Source organism: Oryx dammah, unplaced genomic scaffold, assembly GCF_014754425.2.
Source record: "Oryx dammah isolate SB20612 unplaced genomic scaffold, SCBI_Odam_1.1 HiC_scaffold_20, whole genome shotgun sequence".
Taxonomy (NCBI): domain Eukaryota; kingdom Metazoa; phylum Chordata; class Mammalia; order Artiodactyla; family Bovidae; genus Oryx; species Oryx dammah.
In genome coordinates, this window is record NW_024070204.1 from 168,825 (window position 1) to 183,486 (window position 14,662).

The window sequence follows — 14,662 nt, forward strand, 5'->3', positions numbered from 1 at the left end:
GGTCCCTGGAGGAGTCGGGCTCCTGGAGACAGGAAGCAGATGGTGGCGGCCGGGACCGGGGAGGGCCGGAGTGTCAGCCTGGGAGCTGAGAAGGCTCTGGAGATGATGCCGCCGGCGGCCGTGCAGCCACGGGGCTCGTGGGGAGGAACCGTGTGCGTGAGTGTGGCTGAAATGGTGAGCTTTCTGCTGCATACGTTTTACTGCAATATGAGAAGAGCTGGTATTTCGAAGTGCGGTTCTTGAACGTGTTGGTGTCTGAGGGACACGGGCATCCAAGCCTCAGTGGTCCAGCTCATCATAGATTCTGAGGCTGACGGTGATTCCAAAAATCCTCCGGGGTGGTGAACGTGGACACGCAGGCTTTGTGTTTTTAGGTGAAGCGTGTCTGAAGTGGTGCAGAAACCACGAGAGGCGCTATCCAGACTTGTCGCCGCCCCGCGGGTGCGCATTCAGGCTGCGTGGGGGCCACTCACAGACGGGGCCCTCCATGCCCAGCCTCCTGTCCTGGAGATCGACCCACACCCTGCCGGTCAGCACACAGGAAAACCTGTAGCAGCCTAGACATTTCACGGGTCTCCCCATCCCCACCAGGAAATCTGGGGTCTCCTAGCAGAGGCAGTGGGGGAGATTCGGACCTGGTCCCAGACTTGTGGCCCTCCACCAGGACGAGTGCGGGCGAACACTGGACTTCCCCCACTGCCCGGAGGAGCGTGGGCAGTGGGAACAGGTGCTCCCGTGGACTGCGCGGGAACTCGTGCGCACGCTGCCGTCTGCCTGGGGACGCGGACGTTCCGGCGGGCGCAGTGTGCACAGGCTTGGTTGTCAGTTCATGGGAGTTGGGGGGTTGTGGCTGGTACTTTAATAACAGGCTTTTGGTGAGACGTGGTCGGCGGCGGCAGACGGCTGGGGGCAGGGCTGCCTCGGGGGGCTGTGTGAGCTTGGGTTTGTCGTGCAGGAGACTCAGCGCAAAGTCTAAATCTGACTGCAGATCACCACCCTGCTGTTTGCACCTGTGTGTCAGAAACTCATCCAGAACTGTGCAACAAGGCGAGCCGTCGGGCCTCACCTTTCCAAGTCATGTGGGCACAGGCTGCGCGAGGATTCTCCAAGGGAATGTTACGTCTGCATCTGAGGCAGCAATCTGACCTCAGCTGTGAGCCCCTGGCAATCTCTGATATGTCTTAGGCTGCTTTCACATCTTAGTGATTCTCTCTTTTTCTAAAAAAGTTTTTTGTGTGTTTATTCACTTGTTGACTGTGCTGAGTCCAGTGCTGCGTATGGGTTTTCTCTGGTTGTGGCGCCCGGGTTTCTCGCCCTGCTGGCGTCTCTTGCTGCACAGCATGGACTCTAGGTGGTCCGGCTCAGTGGCTGGAGCCCGTGGGCTTTGCCCCTTGGCACGTGGGATCTCCCCGGACCAAGGGTCGAGCCCGCGTCACCTGCACTGGCAGGCGGACTCTTACCCACTGTACCTCTAGGGAGCTGGTTCGTGCTTCGCTCTTGAGTAAGATCTTTTGTTGAGTGTTTACTGTATGTTAGCCTGAGTGCTGTGATGTTTCTTCTCTGAGTTACACTCTAACAGCTAAGGTGTGGCTTCACAGCAGAGCAAGGCCCCGTGTGCGGCTGGGAGGCTGTGTCCCTTTCTGGGGGGCTCCTTGGGAATCTTGTGTGACGTCAGGTTGGGCAGAACACACGATTTCCTTTTGGGCCGGACATTGCACTCCATTGATAAATTCATCTTTATGATGGTGAGTCACCCTGTCCAAGACCAAAGGATGTCTTTCTATTGTTCACATATAATTTGGTGTCTCTTGAGATATTTTAACATTTTCTTTACGTCGATTTTGTGTTTTTCTGATTGAGTTTGCAAGTGTTGGGTCTTCTAAAGAGGATTTTATCCATCAGAATGTCCTCTAAAATGGTCATTATTCTAGTATGTAAAAGCTATTGACTATATATTTAATTTTATATCCTTCCTGTTTACTGAATTCTTTTACTTGGGTTGCCTTATCATTGATTCTCTAGGGTTTTCCAAATAAACGAAGGAGTCCTCTGCAGGTAGTGATCCTTTTACCTTCTCAGTGTTAAACCTCCCACTGAGCTCCCTTCTAGTTGCAACAGTTAGCACCCCAGAAGCTCTAGGACAGGCCTCAGCAAACCTTTTCTGTACGTGGCAGATGGCGTTTCAGCCTTCACGGGCATGCTGTCTCCCTGGGAACTGTCTAGCCTTGCTCTTGCAGTGCACGTACGTAAATGAACAGGTTTGGCCACAGTGTAAGGTGGATTGGGGGGGCGCTGTAGTTCACACACCCCTGGAGAGGGATGTCAGGGCATCCTTGCCTGGCTTCCTGATCCTCCCAGAAACACCCAGCATTTTCCCCATTAATTAAGTTGCTAGCTTAGGAATAACATGGACACACACACACATGTCCACATGCATTATCATGCTAGAATGTATTCATAATTCCTATTTTCTTGAGTGTTTTTTAGTCAGAAATGAGTGTTGAATTTTGTTGCAAGCTTTCTCGCCATCTGTGAAGGCAGCAGAAGTTACAGATTTTTCTCCTTAGATCTATAGACTTGCTTGTCTGGTTAGTTGCTCAGTCATGTCTGACTTTGGAATCAGACGCACTGTAGCCATCCAGGCGTCTCTGCCCATGGGATTTTTCAGGCTAGAATACCGGAGTGGGAGAAGGGTATGCCCTTCTCCAGAGGACCTTCCTGACCCAGGGATCGATAAGCTTGGTGTATTATATTAATGAATTTCCCAATATTGAGCCAAGCTTGCATTCCTAGAATAAATTATTTGGTCATGATGTATTCTTTCCATAATGTGAAGTTGAAATCTCTTTGCTAATATTTTATTTAGCATATTTGGCATCAATAGTCAAAGTCTGTAATTTTATTTTTATTGAACTTCCTTATCAGAATTAACTGTCCATGTTATAGTTCTTAAGAATTAGAGAATTTTCTTCACTTTCTATTTCTGAGACAATTTAGGGGGCATTGTTATTATCTTATTTTTAAAGATTTTTAAAGCATCTGGGTCAGGCACATTATCCTGGGTTAGTGCCTTGATAACTTTGTTTCTTCTACAGAAATTGTGCTTCAAGGTTTCCATCTCTAATGGGTTAATTCTGGTAAATTATTTAATTATTTGAGTATCATTTTTAATATTTCCTCACTGTATTTTTAACATCTGTAGGGTGTGTAATGATGTATTCTTTAAAGCTCCTTGTGTCAGTCGTATTTTTCTTGATAAATCTTCTAGGAGCTTATCAATTTTGTTAATCCTTTTAAAGAAGCAATCTTCCACTTTGTAACAATCTTTATTATTTAACTAGGTTAAGAGTTTTCCCTGTTTCTTATTTCTAATTTTTCCCTCCTTCTTCTTCTTCTTGTTCCGTCCTCAGTCGTGTCCAGCTCTTTGCAACCCCATGGACTGCAGCACGCCTGGCTTCCCTGTCCATCACTATCTCCCAGAGTTTGTTCAAACTCATGTCCATTGAGTTGGTGATACCATCCAACCGTCTCATCCTCTGTCATCCCCTTTTCCTCTTCCTTCTATCTTTCCCAGCATCGGGGTCTTTTCCGATAAGTTGGCTCTTTGCATTAGGTAGTCAAAGTATTGGAGCTTCAGTTTCAGCATCATTCCTTCCAATAAATATTCAGGACTGATTTCCTTTAGGATGGACTGGTTGGATCTCCTTGCAGTCCAAGGGACTCTCAAGAGTCTTCTCTAGCACCACAGTTCAAAAGTATCAATTTTTCAGTGCTCAGCCTTCTTTATGGTCAAACTCTCACATCCGTACATGGCTAGTGGAAAAACCATAGCCTTGACTATATGGACCTTTGTCAGCAGAGTGACGTCTCTGCTTTTTAATGTGCTGTCTAGGTTGGTCATAGCTTTTCTTGCAAGCAACAGCGTCTTTGAATTTCATGGCTGCAGTCACCATCCGCAGTGATTTTGGAGTCCAAGAAAATAAAGTTTGTCATTGTTTCCATTTTTTCCCCATATTCGCCCTGAAGTGATGGGACAGGATACCATGATCTTCGCTTCTGAATGTTGAGCTTTAAGCCGCTTTTTCACTTTGCTCTTTCACTTTCATCAAGAGGCTGTTTAGTTCCTCTTCACTTTCTGCCAAAAGGGTGGTGTCATCTGCATATCTGAGGTTATTGATGTTGAATGCTGGAATCTTGATTCCAGCTTGTGCTTTATCCTTCTCCTTACATTGTGTTTAATTGTCTCTGGTTTCTTGAGGAGGAATTACACACTTTGTTCTTTTGAAGCAGTCATCGTAAGCTTACTGGGGCTTTACGTTGCCTGTCCTGATTATATGTAACTTGCAGTTCATCACCTCTGGGTGTCCTCTCATGACGGAGAGCAGGGCTGTGTAGTTTTACCTGTCCTTGTGGTTCTCCATCAGTTTTTAGAAGTGTGAGGCTTTGGATTAGGTGGCTGCCATTATCCTATCACTTCATGGCAAACAGAAGGTGGAAAGTGGAAGCAGTGACCGATTTGCTTTTCATGGGCTCCAAAATCACTGTGGACCTTGATTGCAGCCATGAAATTAAAAGACACTTGCTCCTTGGTAGAAAAGCTATGGCAAACCTAGACAGCCTATTAAAAAGCAGAGATGTTACTTTGCCAAGAAGGGTCTGTATAATCAAAGCTATGGTTTTGCTAGTGGTAGTCATGTACAGATGTAAAAGGTGGACCATAAAGAAGGCTGAGCACTGAAGAATTGATGCTTTCATAGTGCTGGAGAAGACTCTTGAAAGTCCCTTGGACTACAAGGAGATCAAACCAGTCCATTCCAAAGGAAATCAGTCCTGAATATTCTGTGGAAGGACTGATGCTGAAGCTCCAAAACTGGCTACCTGATGGGAAGAGCCAACTCACTGGAAAAGACCCTGATGCTGGGAAAGACTGAGGGGACGGCAGAGGACGAGGTGGTTGGATGGCATCACCGACTCAATGGACATGATTTGAGCAAGCTCCAGCAGATAGTGGAGGACAGAAGAGCCTGGTGGGTTATAGTCCATGGAGTTGCAGAGTCAGACATGACTTGGAGACTGAACAACAACATTATCCTGGGCTCCCTAGAAATCTTCAATGCCAGTAATTTGAAAGCTCCTAGAAATTGATATTTATAAATCCTAATAGAAAAATCAGCACATAACAGGCACAGGTATTTTACCAAAAAAGAAATACAAGTTACCAATAAATGTGTGAAATGTTTTTCGATCTCATTAATATTCAAAGAATAAAAATTATAATGATGGCAAAATAATTTATCACATAAAACTGGCAAAGATTAGAAAAAAGAAAGTACCCAGAATGGTCAAGGATTAAGAGAAATGAATATTATAATGTATTGCTGATAGCTGCAAGCTTCATGGAAGTTAATGCAAAGTCTCTAAATGTCTGCATGTTAAAGAGTCCAGCTGCCTAACCCTCCGTAACCTCCCACTCTGCCCTGGCCCCGGAGAGTCAGACTGCTCCTGCCCGCCTGCAGGGGGTGGCACAAACACAGTGAGCCGCTCCACACGTGGCACCTGCACTCGCCAGGCCCCACGCCGCCTGGGCCGCTGTCTTCCTTGTCAGGACGGCGGGGACGCCAGGCAGACAGGCAGGCAGACAGCTGGCTGACGGGGTGGGCACTGAGCAGGTGCTCGGGGGCCTGTGGTCCCTCACGCACCCTCACTCGCCATGGCCCTGGGAAGCCTGTGCAGGAGGGGCTGGAGGGCCTGCTTTTCAAAACAAGGGAGCCGTTAAACTGAGCCCGACACAGGGCACGCCACAGTAGTAACAGACTTGGCGATCATTAAGACACTGTGAATAACGATGCTGAAATTCACCCCCTTCCCGCTCACCATCTCCCCAGAATGCACCCAGACTGGAAGGTCTTAGAGGCGAGGTGAACCAGATACTCTAGGAATGTGTCTTCCTCACTGTGAATAAGTGGGTTAGAAAATGAAAAAAAGGGGAAGGATGTTTGATGATTAGGTACACTTGAACACCAAAACAAAGAGGGAAGCTTATAGGTGGATTTCCTTGCATATAGATGAATGTTTCCCAAGTGGAATGCGTCAGTTCCAAGAACACATTAGAAATGATGATCAGACAAGCGTTACCCTCCGTAGGCAAGAAGGATTCACCATCAGAAAATCTGTCAGTGAGACTCACTGCATGAATAGACTACAGAAAACCTATGTGATGGTTTCAGTAGATACAGAAATAGCCCTTGTTGGATGGAGCTCAACATTTTTTCATGATAAAAATTCCTAGACACACCAGAACGTGGTATAGAGGAGGACGGGAAAACCCACCTTGTGGCACAAACGTTCCTGTTGTGTTCCAGGCATCAGTGTATCTCATCTCACTGTGGTGATGTTTGTATTTTATACAACATCGTTTGATAATCATTAGAAAAAGAACCCAAGTCATGAGCCTTATAAACGGTGACCAAGTTCTCATGTCACCTGCTGGCTCAGGACATTTTGTGAACAGTCATAAAAAAACTAAAAGTGGGCTTTTCTGGAGGTTATGAATTCAGACCACAAAACAGGGAGGAAAAGCTTGAAAAGCCAAACAGAACCAATGCCTGATGTTTTACTGTGAGTGATGTCATGGCGGTGACGTCATGCAAGTGATGTCGGTGTTCTCTTTGTTCCAGTCGCTCCACGGCTTTGCTCTGGTGGTGAGCGCGGAAGGGATGATCTTCTACGCGTCGGCCACGATCGTGGACTACCTGGGCTTCCACCAGGTGAGCACAGCGCCCCGTCTGCTTCGGTCCGGTCCCGTCTGCTGCGGTTCGGTCCCGTCTGCTGTGGTCCGGCCCTTCGGCTGTGGTCCGGCCCCGTCTGCTATGGTCCGGCCCGTCTGCTGCGGTTCGGTCCCGCTGCCTTGAAGGCATGCGCTGTCTTCAAGCTGTGTGTGTGCTTAGCTGCTCAGTCGTGTCTGACTCTGCAACCCTGTGGACTGTTGCCCATCAGACTCCTCTGTCCGTGGAATTCTCCAGGCAAGGATACTGGAGTGGATTGCCATTCCTTTCCAACCCAGGGGTCAAACCCGGGTCTCCCGCATTGCAGGTGGATTCTTCATTATCTGAGCCACCAAGGACCTTGAACTTTTAAACTTCGAGGTTTAAAACGTCTCTAAAATCAAACTTTTTCTTTTTTTAAATCACCGACCTTTTGTCAGATGAGGTTTTGCACACCCAGCTTTGTCTGGGGCTCAGGGTCACGGCGAGAGGCATGCTGGTGTCCTGGGTGTCCCTGGTCTCACAGCAGCGACTTCTGCGCCTGCAGCCCTACCTCTACACTCCTCACAGCGAGAGGCTGGTCAGGGCCAGGCAGGGACCTGTCCTGAGCTGCACTTCAGTGCCTCAAACCCTGGATGCGACATGCAGTCAGGATGCAGTGTGCTCCAGAATCGCTCTTGCTGGTGTGCAGATAGCTCACCCGGAATGTTGCCCCAGGTCAGCACAGCCTGGACGATTCCAGACCTCAGGGCAGAGCGGAAACCTCAGGGCAGAGCGGGATGGAGTCCATCCAACCCTGGGTCCAAGGAGGTGGCTCAGTGAGAAGCCCCAGGAAAGAAAGTGGGACCTGGCTTGGCCTCTGGGAGGGAAAAGTCTCACGAGCAATCCAAGCCCAGAGTCAAACGCTGGTGAAACCTCCTGGCTCTGCAGCTTGGGTGGCTGGGGTCTGAGGACAAGCTGGGCACAAGTGTGGCCGTCCCCCCACAAAAAAACACCTGCCCCCCCCAGCTCTCTGCAGGGAGCTCACAGCACAGGGTTATAAACTCCAGGAAGCCACCAACTGCCAGCCCTGGCACCTTCCCTGAGGAATTCAAGATAAAAACAGGTGGATTTGAGAACGAATAAGACAGAACCTGGAAAAACCCAGAATACAGTGTGTGCTCAGGGCCTCATCCGGGGGCAGAACGTGCAGTGATTCCAACACTTGACTATAGAGAATGACCGTAAGCTTAAAGACACAGGGTGAGCCAGAGAGAGGCGCAGGCACAGTGGGTGGCGGGCAGTGGGGCTGAGCTAGGCCTGGAGCACGTTTGAGACCCCATCATCCGCAAGGCCGCGGTGGCCCCTGGGAGGTGGATAGTCCACCAAGGGGCCCACCCGCTGGCGTGCTTGCCTGCAGGCTGGAGACCACCCCGTGGAGCCGGGGCACCTCTGCGGGCCAGGCCAAACATTCGCAGGACCCGGGTCAGAGCCCAGCGAGGAAGGAGATGGGGGACAAGACGTGCAGTTAATACCGAAAGTCTTCCTGATGGGCCAGAAGCCACGGCCGCCGGCCGGGAGTTGAGGGAGAAGCCCAGAGGTCGGGCTGCCTGCGGGCATCCGGCTCCACCCCTTAGACACCGGCCTGCCCCGCGAGCTGCCAGACGGGCCTCCAGGCGCACGCTCAGCGCCTCTCCACCTGCCGGCGTCCTGCGGGGCCTCCTTCCACCGTCGCTCTGCAGGGGCCGCGCCCACGGGGCCGGGCCCCTCTCGAGCAGCGGCCCTCTCCCAGGCCCGCCAGGGCGGAGCGAGGCCGTGGGCCCAACGATTCGAGCCCCAAGTAATGAAGCCTTCTTGGCGCCCCTGGGCGTCGTGCACAGCACATGGATCTAGAAAACTGTGATGTGGTCGCCTGTGCCCGCTGAGAATGTTTTTTTGCCCCAGTCGCTGTTGCCTGAGTTCTCTGTAAATTCTCGGGACACCCAGACCACTTGCTTTTAGCTGTGTAATTCGAAGGTCCCCCCCACCCCCAGGGTGGGTTTCTGTGGGAAATGCAGGTGCCTTGTAGAGACCTGATTCCAGGTCTGAACTTACTAATTGGAGCTTTTGTTTTCTTGGAACTCGGTTATTTCCTCTGAAGTGTTAGAAGTTAAAAAAAAATTTTGCCTTTTATTATAAGGAAATTGTTTCCAAATGCCATTAAATCAGGCAGTGCCTCTAGTTTATGTAAAACATTTCATGAGCATATTAGATCAGCCTTGTGCTATTATTGTCAGCTTCTTGGGCAAAATGCTTTACAAAAAGTCAGGAACCAGCCGTTTCCTGTGGCAACCTGAGTGCCTCGGTTCAGTATCTTGCATTTCAGTGCTCTTTGAGATGAACAAATAGGCTTTAGATGTATATTTTAGTTGCCCTTGCCTTTGCTGCTACAAGATGTTGTCCATTCTCTCCGAGGTCAGCAGTGGGAGCGTCTCATCCCCAGGTGAATGGGGACGGATGTGAGGGCCTGTGGCAGGAAGCAGTTAAGGGCCCATGGGCATGGAGAGCGGATATGCGCTCTCTCTGCACAAAAGGCAAAGATGGTCGCTACTGAAATGAGCTGTTTGTGAAAATGGCTGTGCTTTTATCCTTGACTCTGTGGAGGGTGGTTTGGAGCCAAGATGAGACGCTCTGACCAGACCAGAGCGGGCTTGTTCTGTGCTCTGTGAACAGCTGACACGTCACTCTCCCCTGCTTCTCAGATCCCTCACCATTTATTCTTCTTGACCTGTTTGTAGGAATCAAACCCTAGACATTAGGAAAGATGAAGGGAAGCCAGGCGGACTGCCGCGACCTCGGTTTTCTCATCCCAGAAAGTGTCGTCGGCATTTAAGTGTGTGTGTTAGCTGTTCATTTGTGTCCAACTCCTTGTGACTCCACGCACAGTAATCCTCCAGGCTTCTCTGTCCAACACCTTCTGCTCTAGCCTAACACCTCTCTGTCCAACACCCAGCCTGATCTGCGACGCCTCCTCCAGCTCTGCTTGGCCCCCTCCAAGTCGATCTCCTCCTGTGTCAGTTAAGCCGCAGACCCACCGTTTGCATCCCTTTCATGGATTATCTGAGGTGTGCGGAGACGGCAAGTGGGGCAGCAGGGTGCCCCTGGGGTGCTGCTGAAACTCACCAGGGAATATGTGGGTCACAGTGCCTACTTGTTAGTTTACAGTGAGAAATATCCAGCGCTCAGACATCAGCACAGTTTTTTCCCTTTAATCAAAACCATGGAAGGGAAAATGCCATCCATCAAAGAAGGATGGAAAAACACCAAATTCCTAGTAATAAGTCAAGCAAATCATACGTAGCACTTCCACTCAGAAAATATAAAGCATTATTTAAAGAAATTTAAAGATCCAGAGCATCGAAGAATTTATGCTTTCTAATTGTGGTGCTGGAGAAGACTCTTGAGAGTCCCTTGGGTAGCAAGGAGATCCAACCAGTCAGTCCTAAAGGAAATCAGTCCCAAATATTCATTGGAAGGACTGATGCTGAAGCTGAAGCTCCAATACTTTGGCCACCAGATGCAAAGAGCTGACTCATTGTAAAAGACCCTAATGCTGGGAAAGATTGAGGGCAGGAGGAGAAGGGGGTGACAGAGGATGAGATGGTTGAATGGCATCACCGACTCAATGGACATGAGTTTGAGCAAGCTCCAGGAGTCATGGAAAGACAGGGAGGCCTGGTGTGCTACAGTCCATGGGGTCGCAAAGAGTTGGGCATGGCTTAGCAACTGAACTACAAGAAAATGGAAAGATATGCTGTGAACTGGAGGACTTAATATTATCACAAAGGGGACTGATCAAGTTATAGACTAACTGGCGTCCCTGGTGGCTCAGTGGAAAAGAATGCACCTGCCAATGCGGGGGACACAGGTCCAGTCCCTGGTCAGGAAGATCCCTGAAGAAGGAAATGGCAGCCCAGTCCAGTGTTCTTGCTTGAGAGATCCCATGGACAGAGGAGCCTGGCGGGCTGCAGTCCATAGTGTCGCTAAGAGTCGGGCACAGCTTAGCGACTTAACAACGGCAACAAAGGACAAATACTGTGCTGCTTTTCTGGGAGGAAACTGGACAAGCTGATTGGAAATGCAGAGACCTGAGCAAACCCAGCACCATGAGGGAGGGCATTGATGATCTCTGGGACATACAGTCCCAGACACAACACTTCACGTCCAGCGCAGTGGCTGAGACCAGTGGGGTCGGTGCAAAGAAGGACACACGGCCTCAAAAGACAGGGGAGGTTCGCAGCAGATTTGGGTTCACAGTGAAGCCAAGGTTGCCATGGGTGGGCAGGTGCTGGTCTTGTCAGTAAATGGTGCCTCGTGGACTGGATCCCCTTGAAAAAAATGCATCTTGACACCTGCCTCACACCACGCAGAGTCATGGTAGATGGTGGAAGTTTCTAGAAGATGACAGGACAGAGTCCGGAGGTATCTGAGGAACAAACACGCAGAGAGGACAGGAGGCGGAAGCCCTGACCGAGAGGAGAGACTGACGGCTCCGCTGTGTCAGACCCGGGAGGCGCGCGGCGCGCCCGGGAGCGGGGAAGACGCGCGCCTGGGGCAGGACGCCCGCGCGGGCGGGTGCAGCGGAGCGGGGCAGCCAGGCGGCGCTGTGGGCACGCGGGAGGCGGCGGCAGCAGGCGGGCGGCCGCGCAGGTCCGCCGGAAAACCGATCGGTCTGGGGGAAGGCGCCCCGCCTCGTTAGTCCTCCGGCCGCGCGATGAAGCGTCGGGCGGACACCGCGGCGCGGGCGCGCGGGCCCCCGCAGAGCCGCCCCGGAAGACCCAGCCGCCGAGCCGGCGAGGGGCCCGGGCGGCAGGGAGGGCCTCGCCAGCGGCGGCGGGTCCACGGAGGGCTGGTCCACGGGCCGCCTCCGGCACCAGGGCCCGCGCCCCCGCCGTGGGGCGACGCGGAGGGCACAGGGCTCCGCCTGGGAACAGAGCCAGCCGGGGCTGCGGGCTCCGTGCCGCGGGCGCCTCCGCGGAGGGCGGACGGCAGGGTTCTCAGTCCTGACTGGGTGGGGAGGCCGCGGGACTGTCGTGCGGGCACATTCGCATTCCGCGTTTCGCCGGCATCACAAAACTGCATGAGGAGAGCTTCACTAGGGACATGCCCTTATGACCCTAGAGCCTCCAGGTGAGGGGGCCTCCAGGTGAGGGGGCCTCCAGGTGAGGGGGCCTCCAGGGGAGGAGGGGCCTCCAGGTGAGGGGGCCTCCAGGTGAGGGGTGACTTCAGGTGAGGGGGCTCCAGGTGAGGGGGGCTCCAGGTGAGGGGGAGCCTCCAGGTGAGGGGGAGCCTCCGGTGGGGGGGGGCTTCAGGTGAGGGGGCCTCCAGGTGAGGGGAGCCTCCAGGCGGGCACCATCTCTCCTCGGGCTCTTCCTGTAACTGTGGCCCCTGAATGTCAAACAGGTAACCCCAGGAAGGTAGAAAATGAGTGTGATTGTAACTCGAAGGCTAAACTCTAATCATGTGCACACACTCCCCCCACAGTCTAAGACACAGGGTTCACAGAAAGAAGCGGACGCTGAGGCCAGAAGTGCTGTAGTCCTTGGCCAATGTTGCCCAGGGCTCTGGCAGGAATGAGGACCACTCACAGGGGATGGGGTCGCACCAGACCTTCCCTCCTGCTGACACCTGCAGCACCTTCTGATTCTCACGCACCTGGAGGCCCCTCTCACCTGGAGGCTCCCCCCTCACCTGGAGGCTCCCCCCTCACCTGGAGGCCCCCCTCACCTGGAGGCTCCCCCCTCACCTGGAGGCCCCCTTACCTGGAGGCCCCCCTCACCTGGAGGCCCCCTCACCTGGAGGCCCCCCTCACCTGGAGGCTCCCCCCCTCACCTGGAGGCCCCCTCACCTGGAGGCCCCCTCACTTGGAGGCCCCTCTTCACCTGAGTCCCCCCTCACCTGGAACACCCCTTCACATGGAACCTCCCCTCACTTAGAGGCTCTTCCCTCACCTGTGGCCCCCCCCCCCCTCCACTCTGAGGTTGCCTATTACCTCCTAAGAAGGTAACCTCATTTGTGAAGCCTTGATCCTCAGGAACTTTTCCTCCGTCTGGTTTTTACAGTGACCCAGTTGAGAAACAACTGAAACTCAGCAGTGGGCCAGCTGAAGGGGTCGAGGGGCTTCTGCAGGACGGGGGTCCCAGGGGTGAATGAGCGATGCCATTCAGTTCAGTTGGGAAGACGTGCACCAGCCTCGGTGTTTGTCGACACTCTGGATGTTTTCGCTGACAATCGAGTCCACTGAGGTCTGCCTTCAAAGCCCGAGGCAGGGCCTTGGTGCCCCGGGCTGCGGGGTCCCAGCGAGGACCTGGGCAGTGGGGCGGCCTCTGCGCTCAGGGCCTGAGCAGGTGGGGGGACCCAGGACCAGAGAGAGGGTTGTGGGTCGGAGGGTCCTTGCAACATCCTGTGGGGCAGCGGTCAGGCCTGGGGACCCCAGCCTGGCCCTGTCTCACCATACAGGTGTGCTGCCCTAATTAACTTTGGATCCGAGTGTCACAAAGAGGCTGGAAGGTGACCAGACCTAAGCACACAGCTCGATGCGGTTGGAGTCAGCTTTGAGCAGTGGGAATCTTGATCCCAAATGAAGTTTCATCTCTGAGCCCCTAATCTGCCCCTGGAGGCACCGCCTGGCCTGGGGGGCATTTTGTGGGCTGGACGCCTGGTGTCCAGGCAGTGTTGGTTGCCTCCTGTGGGGAGGGACTTTCTCTTCACGGGTGTGACTTGCCTTTGACAGATGGATGAGATGTTTTTGTGGTCATTAACCGTGGAATACAGTGTGGACATTCCCTCGGGGTAAGGCTAAAATGACTGTCTCATGTTCCAGACGGATGTGATGCACCAGAATATTTACGACTACATCCACGTGGATGACCGCCAGGACTTCTGCCGGCAGCTGCACTGGGCCATGGACCCTCCCCAGGCAGGGTGTGGGCAGCCCCTGCTCTCGGAGACAGGTGGGTCCTGGGGGCCCTGGTCTGATGCAGACTCGGAGACTCCTGACACGCATGGGCGCCTCCGCAGGCGTTGCCCCTTTCCCCCTCCTCTCGTTGAAGTGCCGTCGACGCCCCTTCCTCCTCGGAGACCTCCTCCCGCGCGCCCCCACCCCTTCTCAGGAGGCTTCCCCAGGCGGCGCTCCGGCTCCCAGGGCACCATGTCTCCTGCCCTGTAGGGCGTGAGGCCCAGAAGCCAGGGACCCTGTCTCTAGTTTTGCAAACTCCTCCTCTGCTGCACATCTTCTAGGAAATTCTCTGCCTGCCTGGGATTTACCTGAAACAGTCTCCCAGATGTTGCTGTCTGTTCAGGGACGTTGCCCCCTGTGGGCAGGACCCCCGAGGTGTCTCAGATCTGCGGCCCCTGCCCATTGGACATGCCAGGCAGGCGCCAGGTCCCTGAGATGGCAGAGCAGATGAGAGCTCGGGGGACAGGGCGAGTGGCTGCCCCTGGGGTGCGGTGCAGGGAGACGGGGTCCTGGGCCTACCACACGTTCCCCACAGCGCCCAGGAACTCCGGGAGTTTCCAGCACGCCTTCACATGGCAGCGTGGGTCGCCTCCTACAGGTAGAGAAGACCCAGTGCCAGGCGCCGACCAGCTTCACAAGCTCAGAGCAAAAGCCCGAGCTAACGGACACTCATGAGAGGCAGGGGGCGGGTGCTCTGGGAACTTGCTGACCAGGGTGTGTCTGCTTTCTCCTTGGTCCCCGCCGTCTGTGCCCAGGAGAGGATGCAGTCCTGGGGAGGCTGCTCCGGGCCCAGGAAGGGGGCGCAGACCCGCCCACCGAGTACTCGGCCTTCCTGACACGCTGCTTCGTTTGCCGTCTGCGCTGCCTGCTGGACAGCACCTCAGGCTTCCTGGTGAGAGAGAGGGTGGGGATGGCACCCGGG

General features: G+C 53.4%; 1 protein-coding gene across 1 annotated transcript in view; it reads left to right on the forward strand.

Moving 5' to 3' along the window:
* The window catches only part of AHRR (aryl-hydrocarbon receptor repressor), an 81,193-nt gene that overhangs the window by 54,460 nt on the left and 12,071 nt on the right, over positions 1-14,662 (forward strand). The window contains exons 5-7 of the mRNA XM_040262216.1: positions 6,678-6,767; positions 13,606-13,735; positions 14,496-14,632. Of these exons, the coding sequence (XP_040118150.1) occupies positions 6,678-6,767; positions 13,606-13,735; positions 14,496-14,632 (357 nt within the window). The remainder of the gene's footprint in view (positions 1-6,677; positions 6,768-13,605; positions 13,736-14,495; positions 14,633-14,662) is intronic.